The sequence below is a fragment of the Leopardus geoffroyi genome, chromosome D3 (assembly GCF_018350155.1).
Source record: "Leopardus geoffroyi isolate Oge1 chromosome D3, O.geoffroyi_Oge1_pat1.0, whole genome shotgun sequence".
Taxonomy (NCBI): Eukaryota; Metazoa; Chordata; class Mammalia; order Carnivora; family Felidae; genus Leopardus; species Leopardus geoffroyi.
This window is the reverse complement of record NC_059339.1, coordinates 46,208,085-46,221,810: the sequence shown is the minus strand read 5'-3', so window position 1 is coordinate 46,221,810 and position 13,726 is coordinate 46,208,085. Positions and strand designations below refer to the sequence as shown.

General features: G+C 41.9%; 1 protein-coding gene across 3 annotated transcripts in view; it reads right to left on the bottom strand.

Annotated features, from left to right (window-relative positions):
- The window catches only part of LAMA3 (laminin subunit alpha 3), a 274,895-nt gene that overhangs the window by 110,311 nt on the left and 150,858 nt on the right, over positions 1-13,726 (bottom strand). For all 3 annotated transcript variants that reach the window (XM_045458939.1, XM_045458940.1, XM_045458941.1), the window contains 6 exons: positions 10,411-10,571; positions 7,073-7,181; positions 4,788-4,885; positions 3,511-3,652; positions 1,443-1,569; positions 1,214-1,353 (listed from right to left, as the gene is read on the bottom strand). In XM_045458939.1, the coding sequence (XP_045314895.1) occupies positions 1,214-1,353; positions 1,443-1,569; positions 3,511-3,652; positions 4,788-4,885; positions 7,073-7,181; positions 10,411-10,571 (777 nt within the window). The remainder of the gene's footprint in view (positions 1-1,213; positions 1,354-1,442; positions 1,570-3,510; positions 3,653-4,787; positions 4,886-7,072; positions 7,182-10,410; positions 10,572-13,726) is intronic.

The following is a 13,726-nucleotide window of genomic DNA, read 5'->3' as shown; positions in this document are numbered from 1 at the left end:
GGGTCCCATGTGATCTATGCCTGGGATGGCTCTAGATCTCCAAAGGTTGCAATTTGTATTTTTAAAGGTGAACAAACCAAAATGGCAGGATCAATGGGGGAAACTCGGACCGTGGCTTGCCCTGAAGTTTACATCATGTCAGACACTTTAGCATGAATAACTGCAGCCCTAGGCTTTAAAAGTACTGCTCGGCTCTCTTACTCTTACTACAGATCAGACTATTCCAGTAATAAATGCCATAGGAAATTTCAAATGTCTTTGTCAACTATTTACCACCTTACAGCTTACAGAGAGCTCACTGCCCTCAGGTTAGTCAATCAATAAGCGTTTGCCAAGCACCATGTGCCAGGTGGTGTTCTAGGCACAGGGGATATAAAATGCATAAAGCCAGGTCCCTGTCCCTAGGAAGATGGCATCCTCAGAGAGAGAAGGAAGCATGAGGAAGAAACTAGAGGGTCACACAGCAGGGCCTGGACAATGTTACCTGGCTCTCTGGAAGGCTTAACAGGCATTGAGTGACCATGATCCCATCAACCAAGGTAAGGAACAGGGTAGGGGTACCTGGGGTTGTGCAAGTAACAGGCTTAAGTCTGAGGGACTCCTAAGGTCTCTGGCTATGCAGATATGCAGTAGATGGTCCCAAACTGGGCCTGGAGCTCAGAAAATATCAGAGATGAATTCAGAGATGTGGTGTCATTCCCCCCCAGAAGAGAAAATGGAATCAATGGGTACAGATGATAGTATCCACAGAGAAAGGACAGAACAAGAGGGCTTCGCCTCGAACCCAAGGGAATGCCACCATACGGGGGACAAAGGGAAAAAGAAGTCACTGAAGGAACACTAGAGCAATTGAGAACAAAATGAGAGAAACAGCTATGGCAGCCCAAAAAAGAAAGCTTCAAGAACAAAGGAGTATTACATGCTTCAGAAAGAGACCAGTCAGGTGAAGAGTGAGGAGGGGCTGATGGAGAGTGAGATTCTTGTTCACCAGAGTTTCTTGCGGGGACTTTTCTCTTCCTGTTCACTTACGTATTGTTCTAATTTCCTTTGACATTAATTGTCGCTTTTTTTTTTTTTTTGGTAAAAGGTAGCCGTAAAATTTAAACATTTTTCTATAAATATGACTTCAATTCCCTGGTGGAGATGTCATCACGAGCCAAACAGGCACACAGAATGGCTGACCAAGGCAAACTGAGGGACAAGAAGAACATACCAACACTAAGGACTTTCCTTCTGGAACTTCCACAGTCACAGCTACCTCTGGCTCTGAGATGTCAAACTCAACCTGATCTTCAGCAATCACTTGGTCCCTGCAGCCAAGTGTGTGGGGGCAAAAAGAGGCACGGAAGACACCTGGGGGCAGAGCAAGAGAGGAGTTCCTGTTACAGTAAGGCATGGACGAGCCAGGCAATCAGCCATGGTGCCTGCTCCCTGAAGCTCACCTGCCCACTGCCGCCCTCCGTCCACAAACACCTGCGTGGGAAATGTTGGGTGCGCTGACTGATAAAAATGGATGACAATGACATATCTGCCCAGGTGTGGTACAAGTCCTCTCAGGGTCATTTGGTTCTAAGTTGAAACAAAGAAAAAAAAACTCTTCAAGTTGCAGAACTATGAATATTTAGAGGTTAAAAACCAAAACCACCTAGGTATTTACCCAAGTGAGGTGAAAACCGAGGATCACACAAAACGTTCACTTGAATGTTTACAGCAGCACTATAATCAGAAAGACTGGAAATAAACCAAATGACCCACAACTCAGAATGGATAAACCAGTGGTGGTACAACCATAAATGATACTGGATGGAGTGTAATTTGGTACAATGACTTTTGAAAATTGTCTGGCAGCTTTTACCAAAGTCAGACATATCACTGAACAACTTCACTCTTAGGTACATAAATGCACAATGTTTGCCAAGAGGCTGTGCACAAATGTTTCCTGCATTCAAGAACTACTTGTAATAACCCTGTAATGAAGAGTCAGACTCCATTTTGGATGTCTGACCCCTGACAGGTGTCAAGCCCCATCACTCATTTTTAATATTTTGTCCCACACCTGCACAAGCTCGTAAGAAAGCCCAGGTGCACATCCCTTGGCACGGGCAAGAAGTTCAAGTCACACTAATTCTAGCCCATGGGAAGGGAGCCCTCACCTTGGATTCTTCCACCTTCCCGACACCCCAGCCCAACCACAGTGAACACCAGAGTCATGCCTCAACTTTTGCTCAAGCTTGAGTGTGAGCCCTGCTCTCCCCAGAAAACCCCACTATGTGAGTAATGAGTCTTTTCAAACCCTCAAAAAAAAAACTCAAAAACCAAAACAAAAAACACACACACAAGAAAAACAGCAATAATAAAAGATTATTTTCATCTTTCAGAGGAGAATCATGACTTGAAGAAGGCAGGTAATTTGATAAACGCCATACTCTAATTGAAGAGCAAAGCCAGGCTTAGAAATTCTTTGTCATGACTTCAATTCATTTCCCCCTATGATTCTAGGTGGCTTTTCCCATACGGGATCTTATTAAATTTTATCTCCAAATCCTGTTATTTTTCTAACTTGATGCAATAGTGAAATGACATGAGCCATCTTTAGGATTAAAAGGATATAATATCAGGACAAATGGTAAGTCCTACAATTTCATAATTTACAGTGAAAAAATATAGTCCCTTACTACATTTCATCTTCATGCTATAGGTTATTAATCAATAAATGTTGATTGAGAATTTCCTGCCCGAAAGGCATTTTGCTGGTATAGTTGGGGATGCAAACTATTTAAAAAAAAAAATCTGTTAGCCAGAGTAGCTTTTGAAAGTGCTTGCATTCCAACTTGGGAAGACAAGTGATAAACTCAACAATATTAAATACCAGTAGCCCATGAAAATATGAAGTGTCACAAAATGGGCCATGAAAAATTGCCATATGACTGCATAGACAGAGATACAGAAAGAGAAGAGGACATCAGGATGGGGTGGTCATAGACAGGATTAGAAAGATGTCTCATGGGGCACCTGGGTGGCACAGTCGGTTAAGCGTCTGACTTCAGCCAGGTCACGATCTCGCGGTCCGTGAGTTCGAGCCCCGCGTCGGGCTCTGGGCTGATGGCTCAGAGCCTGGAGCCTGTTTCCGATTCTGTGTCTCCCTCTCTCTCTGCCCCTCCCCCGTTCGTGCTCTGTCTCTCTCTGTCCCCCCCCCCCAAAAAATAAATAAATAAATAAATAAATAAATAAATAAATAAACGTTGAAAAAAAAAGAAAGATGTCTCATGTGAGGGATTCCCCAAAATTGAGAGTAGAGGTCCTCAAACTCTACGGACATGCAAATTCCTTGGAGAATTTATTAAAACACATACTCCTGGGCCCCACCTCCAGAGTTTCTAATTCAGTAGTCCTGGGGTGGGCTTGCAAACCTGAATTTCTACCAAGTACCCAAGTGATGCAGATGCTTCTGGTAAAGGCCACACTTTGAGAACCATGATTTCGAAACAACACACTCGAGAGGGGTCCCACCTGTGGCGCCTTCAAGGTGACTCCAGTAACATCAGCAGAAGGTGAAGGATCTTGGGGCAGGAGGAGGGAAGACTCACCACTTGGGACATCCAAAATTAATGCTGTTGGAGGAGTTTTGAGAACCAGGGAGACACAAGAAGCACTGAAAAAAAAATATTAAAAAAACAACCAAAAATGGAACTGTCCATTGGGGAGGAGGTAGACTGTGAGCATAAGACTGTGTGACATCAAAAGGATCCAGTCTTGGAAGAACCACAGGACTGTGGATATCTTTGGACAGAGACACTCGGTGTAGTCAGTTAGCCAAGTGTATTCCAGGAGCCTGCTTGATACAGTAAGCTAAAACAGAAATAAAATCTTAATTTTGAAAAATAGTAACCAGATAGAAAGAAACTTAACAAAACTTTCCTTTCTAGAACTAAAATTCATGTTAAATGGAGTGATGCAATGAAACATTATTATTCACCTCTAAACATACATGTTGACATAAAATTATATAAAAACAAACAGGACAAATGCACATCATTTCTTTCAGGCACAGCTAGATTTCCCTGTCTTGGTGGTTGCTGTAGCCCTAACCATATGCTAAGATTTCATGACTGTGTCTGTAAGTTATTTCTGAATCTACAACAAAACAACCCTCCCCAAACCCCGATAATCACTGGTTAGCTAATTCTCATAACATAGTGAGGTGGGTCATTGTTTTCATGATTCAAAAAAAATTTTTTTTAATTTATTCATTTATTTTTGAGAGAGACAGAGACAGTGTGAGTGAGGGAGAGTCAGAGGGAGAGAGGGAGAGAGAGAATCCCAAGTAGGCTCTGCATCATCAGCATAGAGCCTGATGCGGGGCTCAAACTCACGAAATCAAGAGATTGTGATCTGAGCCGAAACCAAGAGTCAGATGCCCGACTGACTGAGCCACCCGGGTGCCCCCATGATTTTTTTTTTTTTAATGAAGAGCTTCAGACACAGACATTAAAGGGTGAGAACAAAGTGAGCCTTTGGGAGGGCTCAGAACACAAGTCAGTAAGTATCGTTGAGGGAAAAGCTTAACCATTTCCCTCAGTTGCTACTCTGTCAGCTTCCTAAGACTATGGAATTCTGGAAAGACTGCCAGGGGAAATGAGTTAGCTCATTTTTTCTTTTAAGCGATCACCAGCCTTTAGCACCTTGGCCTGTGATCACTTCTGAAGGGAAGCATAAAGTCACAGCTTTGCAAATCCTACAGTACCTCTCAGAGCACCAACAAGGGAGAAAGGAAGGGAACTCATTACCTTTGATTAACATATTGCCCGTAACTGGCAATGCACTTGACTTGAGGTCTCAAATATTCAACTGAGAATTCTTCAATGGGTATGATACAAATTTGATGCTGTTGAGCAAATACAATGCAAAAAGGTACGTCATGGTTATTAGCAAAGCCAATGGTATGGTCAAACATACTCTTCAAAAAGCTGTTAAGTACAGAAATCATCATTGTTATTTTAAAGTAGTAAACATTGCAGAATGGCACTCCCTATGACATCATTATGTACAACAAACCCTCCTTCCTAGTATACAGGATCACTGCCTAAATGCTATTGGAATAGTCACATGAATAAATGAAATCATGAAAGTTCAAAAAACAACTCTTTGTCAGTGACTTTTGGTGCCTGTTTCTCTCTCCTGCCCTGGGTTGATGCTGGCTCTTCAGATGCCTTGGCAAGGAGAGGGGGAATGTGGGAGGCAACAAGGGAGGCTGCCATTCAAGCCTGTTGTCTCCAGCTCCTGCTACAATAATCTTTCTTGGGGTGCCTGGGTGGTTCAGTTGGTTAAGCATCCAACCCTTGATTTCAGCTCAGGTCATGATCTCACAGTTTGTGAGTTCGAGCTGTGCATCAGACTCTGTGCTGACAGCACGGAGTCCGCTTGGGTCCTCTCTCTCTCTCCCTCTCACTCTGCTCCTCCCCTCTTGTGCTGTCAAAAATAAATAAATAAACATTAAACAAAAACATAAAATAGGGGCGCCTGGGTATCTCAATCAGTTAAACGTCCGACTTTGGCTCAGGTCACGATCTCACGGTTCATGAGTTCGAGTCCCATGTCGGGCTCTGTGCCGACAGCTCAGAGCCTACAGCCTGCTTCAGGATCTTTATCTCCCTCCCTCTCTCTTTGCTCCTCCCCTGCTTGCACTCTGTCTCTCCCTCTGTCTCAAAAATAAATAAAAATTTAAAAACAAACTTGATGTTTAAAAAAATGAAAAATAAAAAACAAAAACAAGAAAACCCCACAAATAATCTTTCTTAATAGAGGAGGACTCAAATCTCAGGCACATTTGGGCTTCACTGAAGGAACTGTCTCCAGAGCTAGTTTTTTACTTATCAATACATTTTATTTTAATCAAAACTGTATTACCGGCTTGATCACAAACCTATTCAATAAAAATTTTTATTGAACACCTACTACATGCCAGGCACTGAGACTAGGGGATCCTACAAGACCAAGATGGATAATACCCCTGCCCTCACATAGCTTAAATTGTAGTTAGACATCTGAATGATATTTGACTCTGAATGACATTTGACTATGTCAAAAAGGACAAACTTATGCTTACTAGATAAAGATTCAGTCCCATTATAATTTCCAAAGATGAGGAGGTTAAGATTAGCTTGGATTGTTATGTTTATAAAAAGAGTCACAATTTTAAAAAGAAAGTCTTAAGTCATTACATAATTCATGTAATAACTTTTAACAACTCAATGCAAGATAATTTTTCAGAGAAGGCTCAAAGTTTTTAATACTGTCAAGCACAAATATTTAAAACATATCAGAACAGGCTGGCCTGGCATTTCCCAGAATGTGATACATGCTTAATATTAGCAATGACAGGAAGTTGCTTCATACTTAGTTACTCTTCTGTTCCCCGAGACATTTATTATAAATCTAGCCACCCCTCCCTAGCCCAGATCCCACTGCCTGTGTTTATCATAATTCTCAATATTTAAGTCGTGCTATTAAAAGGAAGGCATGAAGGGTATTTAATCTGCCAAACTTGGCATTTTAACTCTTAACGATATATATCTAACTAACTGAATACTACACTTTTTAAGATAGAGTAACAATAATCTGGAAAAGAAATACCAGGTGATTGCAATCTTGAAAATTCTTAAGGAATTTGCCAAGAAGCTAATAGACATAATAAAATGGAAAAATGGGAAAGAAAATAAGCAGTAACTAGTGCATTTCTATATACCAGCATGATAATAAACTGGGACCTATTAAGAACAAAAGATACTTCGTTCATAATAGTAACAATGGGTAAACATTAATAAAATAGAGTTTTGTGAGATATGTTCAAATGTGATGACCAAACTTTACTGAGTGCTATAAAAAGGCTCAAATAAAGGAAGAGGCAAGACAGAGTTCTAAATGGGAAGGAAAAACATCATTAAGTTGGCAATTCTTCACAGGTTCATTTTAGAGATGTAATACAAAGACCGCCAACATTTTTAATAAGTTTTAAAATATAGATATAACAACAAAATGCTTCTAAAACCCAAAGGGCAAAACAGAAGCATACCAGAAGGAATCGGGCCCCACGCACTTTGAGCTGAATGTCTGCATCTGCTAACAGTTCATAGACAGCGATGCGACTCCTGCCATCAGTCACAACACTCCGGCAGAGGATGCTGCAAGAGGAAAAAGTTTTCTTAGCCTGACTTCTCTGGTCTCCCTGACTTTGTGCCTCCCCGTGGGATAGCTGACTGCTCTTCAGCTTCTCCTGTTTATAACCAGGTTGCTGACGGCAAATTTTCCTACACAACGAGTTTAAGAGGGATGTATGCAGTCCACAAGCAATATAAGAGAAAGAACCTTCCGGCTGTGGTCTGAGCTGCACGTCTCAGGGCAGCTTTTCCAAACCAGCTTTATGTAATACTCGGTCTAGTCATCGGGAGAAAAAGTCCCAGGGTCAATAACGTCTGATCTCCTAGACAGACACAACCTATGAGAAATTTATCAGTATTGTTGGTGCCATTGGTGACTGAAGATGCCTACTGGCCTCCCAGCGATGATTCCACACCATGTCAGCTCTAGGGCTGGCCTTTCTCCAGCCCTGAGAAACCAGAGCTTGCCTTTGCAAGCTCAGTCTGCTCTCCTCATCCTTCCTTCCTCAGTGTACCAGCTACACTCCTTACCTCCACCCCATCAGGTGAAATACGGAGTTCAGGAACATTTCAAAGGTCATGGTTTGGAACCAAAGAACACACTCTAAGGGCACAACCCCTAAAGGAAGTATTTTCGGAGAAATGTTTCTGACTTCATATTCTGCAGCAACTTTTCTGTCTGTAAATACAATTTGGAAACTAGAGACAAACTATATCTATCTCTGAGAAGAAATGACTGAGAGATGTTTGAAAAGATTGATGCAATGACTTTCTGGTAAAGATTAAAATGAGATAGTATATACAGAACCATGGTTAGAAACTCAATGAATAGTTGTGTTGTTTTCTCTTTTGTGCATGTGTACATGTATGAAATTAAAGTGCATTCCTTTTGGATTCAATCATAATCCTGGGAGTTAAATATATTAAGTGATTCATTTAGACTTAGTTTTATCCATATCCTTCTAAAATTCTTACTAAGAATAGACAAACGGTAATAACGGGATTGATTTCATCATGAGTAATCACCTTTCTTACAGAAGGCAGATCATATTTATCACAACACTGTTCTGAAAAGTGGTATTTTAATTAGCACCACGACTTTTCTGTTGGGATATTTTTTAAAATAACACCATTAGAACTCACTCGAGAATGTTGGGAAAGGTTCAACCCTCAGCAGGAAAAGCTGCAGTGTCGAAAGGGCCTGTCATGTGAAATAGGCTTTTATGGGTCAAATATTTTCCAATTGCACCATATTTTTGGACTCCAGTACTAATAGTCTGTTCATTTTCACTTAGTCACATGACAGCCAAAGTAGAAAAGAAGGAAATATTTTAGAGGAGTTGAAATAATACCACGAGACTTTCCTGGAAATGGTTAAATACATTAGAAGGAAGTCCTAGTCTAATACAATACTGTCTTGGGATTCTAATGTCCCCGGTGAAGAACTTGGGGCTGTCATGTCCAGAGCCAAAACGATCTGCGGAATACCGCACAGTTCTCCTCCCCAAATGCCATCCAGACAGAGGTCATGAAACCAAGCTCGTGGCTTATGGAACCCTGGAAGGGTGACCATTCTTTCCTGAGCTTTGAAAACACTTCTCTGCTTGGCACAGATGTTCTCAGCCTCTTCTGAGACGGTTCAGAGAGCCACCAGGGACATCAGCAGTGTTTCCTACTGGGCTCTCAGCCATCACCACCTTGTATCCTGTGGAGCAGGGATCAAGCAATATGATCTGGAAAGCTGAGTCAGAGAGCTGAACCAGAGGGTGGACTTGGAGGAACAGGGTACAGAGGAGCCCTGCCCCAGCCCTGTGGCCAACAGTCTCCAGGACTCAGGTGGTGAGGTGACCCACTCACCTAGGAGTGTACATTCCAGTGGTCGCTGATGTCATCCACAGATCAAACTAACGTTTTCAGATAATAATAGAACATTCTGGAGAACTTTTTTGGCCCATCTGGTACTCCTACTAAAAATCCAAATGCAATCATGTCCTTTGTTTTTTTGCGGGGTTTTGTTTTTTGTTTTTTGTTTTTTTTTTTGTTTTTTTTTTGTTTTTGTTTTATCATCACCCCAGAGAAAAGGGCTGATGAGATTTTTTAAATGATTTTTAAAAGAAGCCCTCACAGCTGCTTTTTTAGGGTTGCTGAGAGCATGATGTTAATTCAATAACCATTTCATCAAGTCTCAAAAAAGTTTCCATTCTAAGCTCCTAAAAGTAACTCTTTTCATAAGTTCTTTTATTTGCAAAACAGGGAAAATGTCCAACTACTTCAGGTCATTTGAAGTTTGACAAAAAGCCACAGGCAAGTAGTGGTAATAAAATGTCCAAGGCCTTGGCCAAGAACTGGGTGGGTTCATTGCAGTTTGCCACCTGCTGTCTGAAGAGACTGACTTCCGTGCCATTATTATACAATTAATTTCATGTTGGAAACACCCCTTGAGCTGATTCTTTAATTAAAGCATATTCTGAACATTTGCATATATCTTGAAACATTATACAAAAAAACAACTTTTAATAAATCTTTGCCAAGGTTCTTGGAAGACAGTAACTTAAACAGGGTGAATTTTAAAATCTTTGGCTTAGGGGCACCTGGGTGGCTTAGTCAGTTAAGCATCGGACTTTGGCTCAGGTCACAATCTCACAGTTTGTGAGTTCGAGCCCTGCATCTGGCTCTGTGCTGGCAGTGGGGAGCCCACTTTGGACCCTCTGTCCCCCTCTCTCTCTGCCCCTCCCCAGCTGCAAACTCTCTCTCAAAAATGAATAAGCACTAAAAAAAAATAAAATCTTTGGTTAATTATTTTTCACCTGATGGTCCTCAAACATCAATTATTCCCAGTTTCTGAAGGGCATGTTGGGAAGGCGGCTGTGACAGAGACAGAGTCTTTTCTCCTATTCCACGCACCCAGATGCTCTACACAGCATGTGAAGTGAGAACACTGACTTCACTGCACCACACAGGGGTGATGGAGAATAAAATAAAAAGGTCGTGCTGCTTCCTGGGAATCTGAGCGAAAGGAGTGAGTAGAATACACAGTTTTTCAAGAAAATGCAACATTTTCAAGAGGATGCCCACAGAGAAGTCTCCCAGTACTCACACTGGGGGTGATGCCAGACAGCACGGTCACCTGCTTGTTTTCAAGATCAGCCTCAAAAAGGAAACAACATCCCAATCCAGATAAAAACCAAAGTTCCCAAAGCTGACCTCCTGACCGTTCAGGAACAAAGGGATGCCCCAGGGCAGGACTGATTACCTGTACATGCAGCTGTAGATGTTCACCTGGCCTCTCAGGACTGACCCAGGGCTCTGCATGTGCACAGCAACCACAGACAGCTGGTCTGCTCCCGTGGAATACTCCACCACCACCACGTAGTGGCCGACCTGGGGAACTCGCAGCCGCAGCTGTATCTCCACCTGTCAGAGAGCCCGAGCAGGTGGATGTGAAATGTACCGGATGAGTTTACATGGGCAATAGTGAAGGCAAGGCTGAGCAGACATCTGGGAACAGTGTACGTCATCACAGTAAGAAACGCGGTCCTATGGGTAGGAATGCCAGATAAAATACAGGATGGGGGCGCCGGGGTGGCTCACTCGGTTAAGCTTCCAACTTGGGCTCAGGTCATGATCTCGTGGTTGGTGAGTTCGAGCCCTGCATCAGACTCTCTGCTGTCAGCACAGAGCCCACTTCGGATCCTCTTCCCCACCCCCCACCCCCACGTCTCTGCCCCTCCCCTGCTCACGCTCCCTCTCTCTCTCTCTCTCAAAAATAAATAAATAAACTTTAAAAAATGCAGGATGAACCATTAAGTATGAAATTCAGATAAACAACACATAACTGTGGTTTATCTGTGATTCAAACTTAATGGTGCATTGGTATTTTTTTCTAAATCTGGCAACCTTACTTATAGGGGCTTCTACTCCTATTACCCATATATTTGCCTTGTTTCTCAAGGCAAAAGACGCTCTAAAACTTGAGGTAAAAAGCAATCTCCAATGGGTGAGAAGAGGATAGAGGTATGCCTTGAGGCTCTTTTGCTGTTTTTTAATTTAAAGAGTGAACTTTCGATTATATGGATGCAGATAATGTGACGTGATATATGCAGCCCACTCCTGGGATAATAACTAGTAATAGTTTGGTCTTCATGCTTCCAAACCGTTTTCCACATCTGAAAATGCACACATATGTACCTTTTTTTTTTTTTAAAGAAAAACTGTGCTCATAGTAGGAATCATGGATGTTTTTATACCATGACAGCAGAGCTGAGTAGCTCCAACAGAGTCCATATGGCTCACAAAGCTGAAAATATTTACTATCTGGCCTTGTACCAAAAACAAGCAAACAAAAAACCAAACCAAAACCAAACCAGAAAACAACCCACCCCCACCATCCCCTATGGGTTAGGAGCTTGGAGTATGGAACCATACTGCCTCCAGCTGTGTGACTTTGAGCAAGTTATTTAATGTCTGTATGCTTCGGTATCCTCCTGTGTACAAATGAGGATAGCAAGAGTACCCACCTCTTAAAATTATCATGAGGATTAAATGAATGAATATATGAAGGACTCTTAGAAGGGTATTTGGCATGTCATAAGCACTCTGTAAAATATTGATGATCATAACTGTGATTATTGCCTTTTGCCACGTCTTGCTTTTTTTACTCAACAAGATTTTCTCTGTCTGTAGCGGTACATACAGATAAACTTCATTTTCCTAACGGCCTCCCACCTTTCCACAGTGTGAGTGTAAATTAATTTATTTAGCTAATCCCCTATTGATGGCAACGCTTACATTGTCTCTAATTTTCCCTATTAGCATAGAATGTTACATGATCGCGTGTATGTATGTATGTGTGTGTGTGTGTGTGTGTGTGTGTGTGTGTGTGTGTAGATAGGTAAATATCCTTATGCTGGTATTTCTGTAAGAGTCCTAGAAGCAGAATTGCTGGGTCAAAGTATACGTGCATATTGAATGTCTGAGCCAATATTGGAACTACATTCCACAGCAGTTTAACCCACTTGAGTCTGTAATCTCAGGCCCAGCCAAGCTTTACCATACTTAATTAAAATCCTCCCTCCCCCCTGTCTTCAGGATATTCACATTTACTGTTCTCTCTGCACAGCCCTGAACCACACAACTAATACTTTCCCCGGTGATTTTTCTATCACTTATATAATAGAAAGACTTACTTCAGGGGAAAAAAAAGTGGATTATCCACACCACTTTTCCCCTCTATTCTGGAGTGAAATATGGGTCTGTGTGGGGAGGTTATTAGCAGCATTTCTCCCTGGGGCATCTCCAAACAAGGGTCTGTCTGTCTTCACCCCACCATAAAACACACACAAGCCAATAATGTATATTCACTTTTCTCCCAGAAGTTATTACTGGCTGCCAGTTCTATCACAGCACTCTATTATAAGTTTCTATTGTTCTTTCCACTCTGAGTCCTAGTCATTGATTTTTTGGAAATGTGTGGGAAGGCTTCTGAATTCATCTAAGGGTAAAAGTAGGTTTTGAGAAACTCAGATAAACGATAAATGATGGCAAATAGAAACTTTACTATTTGCTATTTGTTATCAGTTATTTATCTTAGTAAAAGGGAACTTAAATAGAACCAGTGTCAAACTGGAAGGATCTTTCTGGTTTTATGGCATAGAACTGCCCTCACCTGGTTATGAGTGTTTCAAGATAAAGACATAAAAGGCAGGCATGTCAAATCTGGTACTTACACAAAGCTAAGAGGGGTGATTAACATGTCTGGTGTCAAAATGAGGATTCAAAATGACTTGGTCAATCTATACTTATTAAACACCTCCTCTACGCCAGCTCACCTGATGGGCATACAATGGGAAACAAGACATATCTGGTCTCTGCCCTCAGACAGACTTTAATCAAATAATTAGACAATTAGACAAACACAGTGTGAAATTACACATATGACAAATATTCTGCATAGGTTCTTAGAGGACAGTCTGAGCCAGTCAGGGAGACTAGGGAAGGGGAAGACTTCCTGAAGAAGCAATAACTTGGCTGAGTGCTAGAAGACAAGGAACAGACAGCCAGGACCCAGGGGGAGGGAGGAGCATTCAGGCACAGGGAACATCCTGCAGTAGGAGGCTACCCTATGACACACAGGCTGTAGGGTAACAAATAATGTTAAGTCCAAGAGACTGAAGGCAGGCCACAGTGACAAGGAACAGAGAGCAAGAGGAGGCATTGGGAGGAAGGAGGGGTAGCCTTAGAGGCCATTAAAATCTTTTGTCTCTATCCTAAAGCAGTAAGCTGTTAGTGTAATGTTCCAATTGTGTATGGGTGAGGATGGGGCGAGAGTGCCTGTGATGATCAGATATTATATTTCTATCAACATGAGTATGCTGACTATCATATGGAGTCTGGACTGGGAGATGCAATGGGCAAGAGCTGGTGTGAGTGAGCTAATCAGGAGGTTACTGCAGAGATCCTCATGAAAGATGATGATCAAATATTGGGCAAGAAAGATACACGAAGAGAAGTAGAGACATTTAAGAAAAGACATTAAGATTCAGGGATGGGTTGTCTTTGGTAAGGGAGGG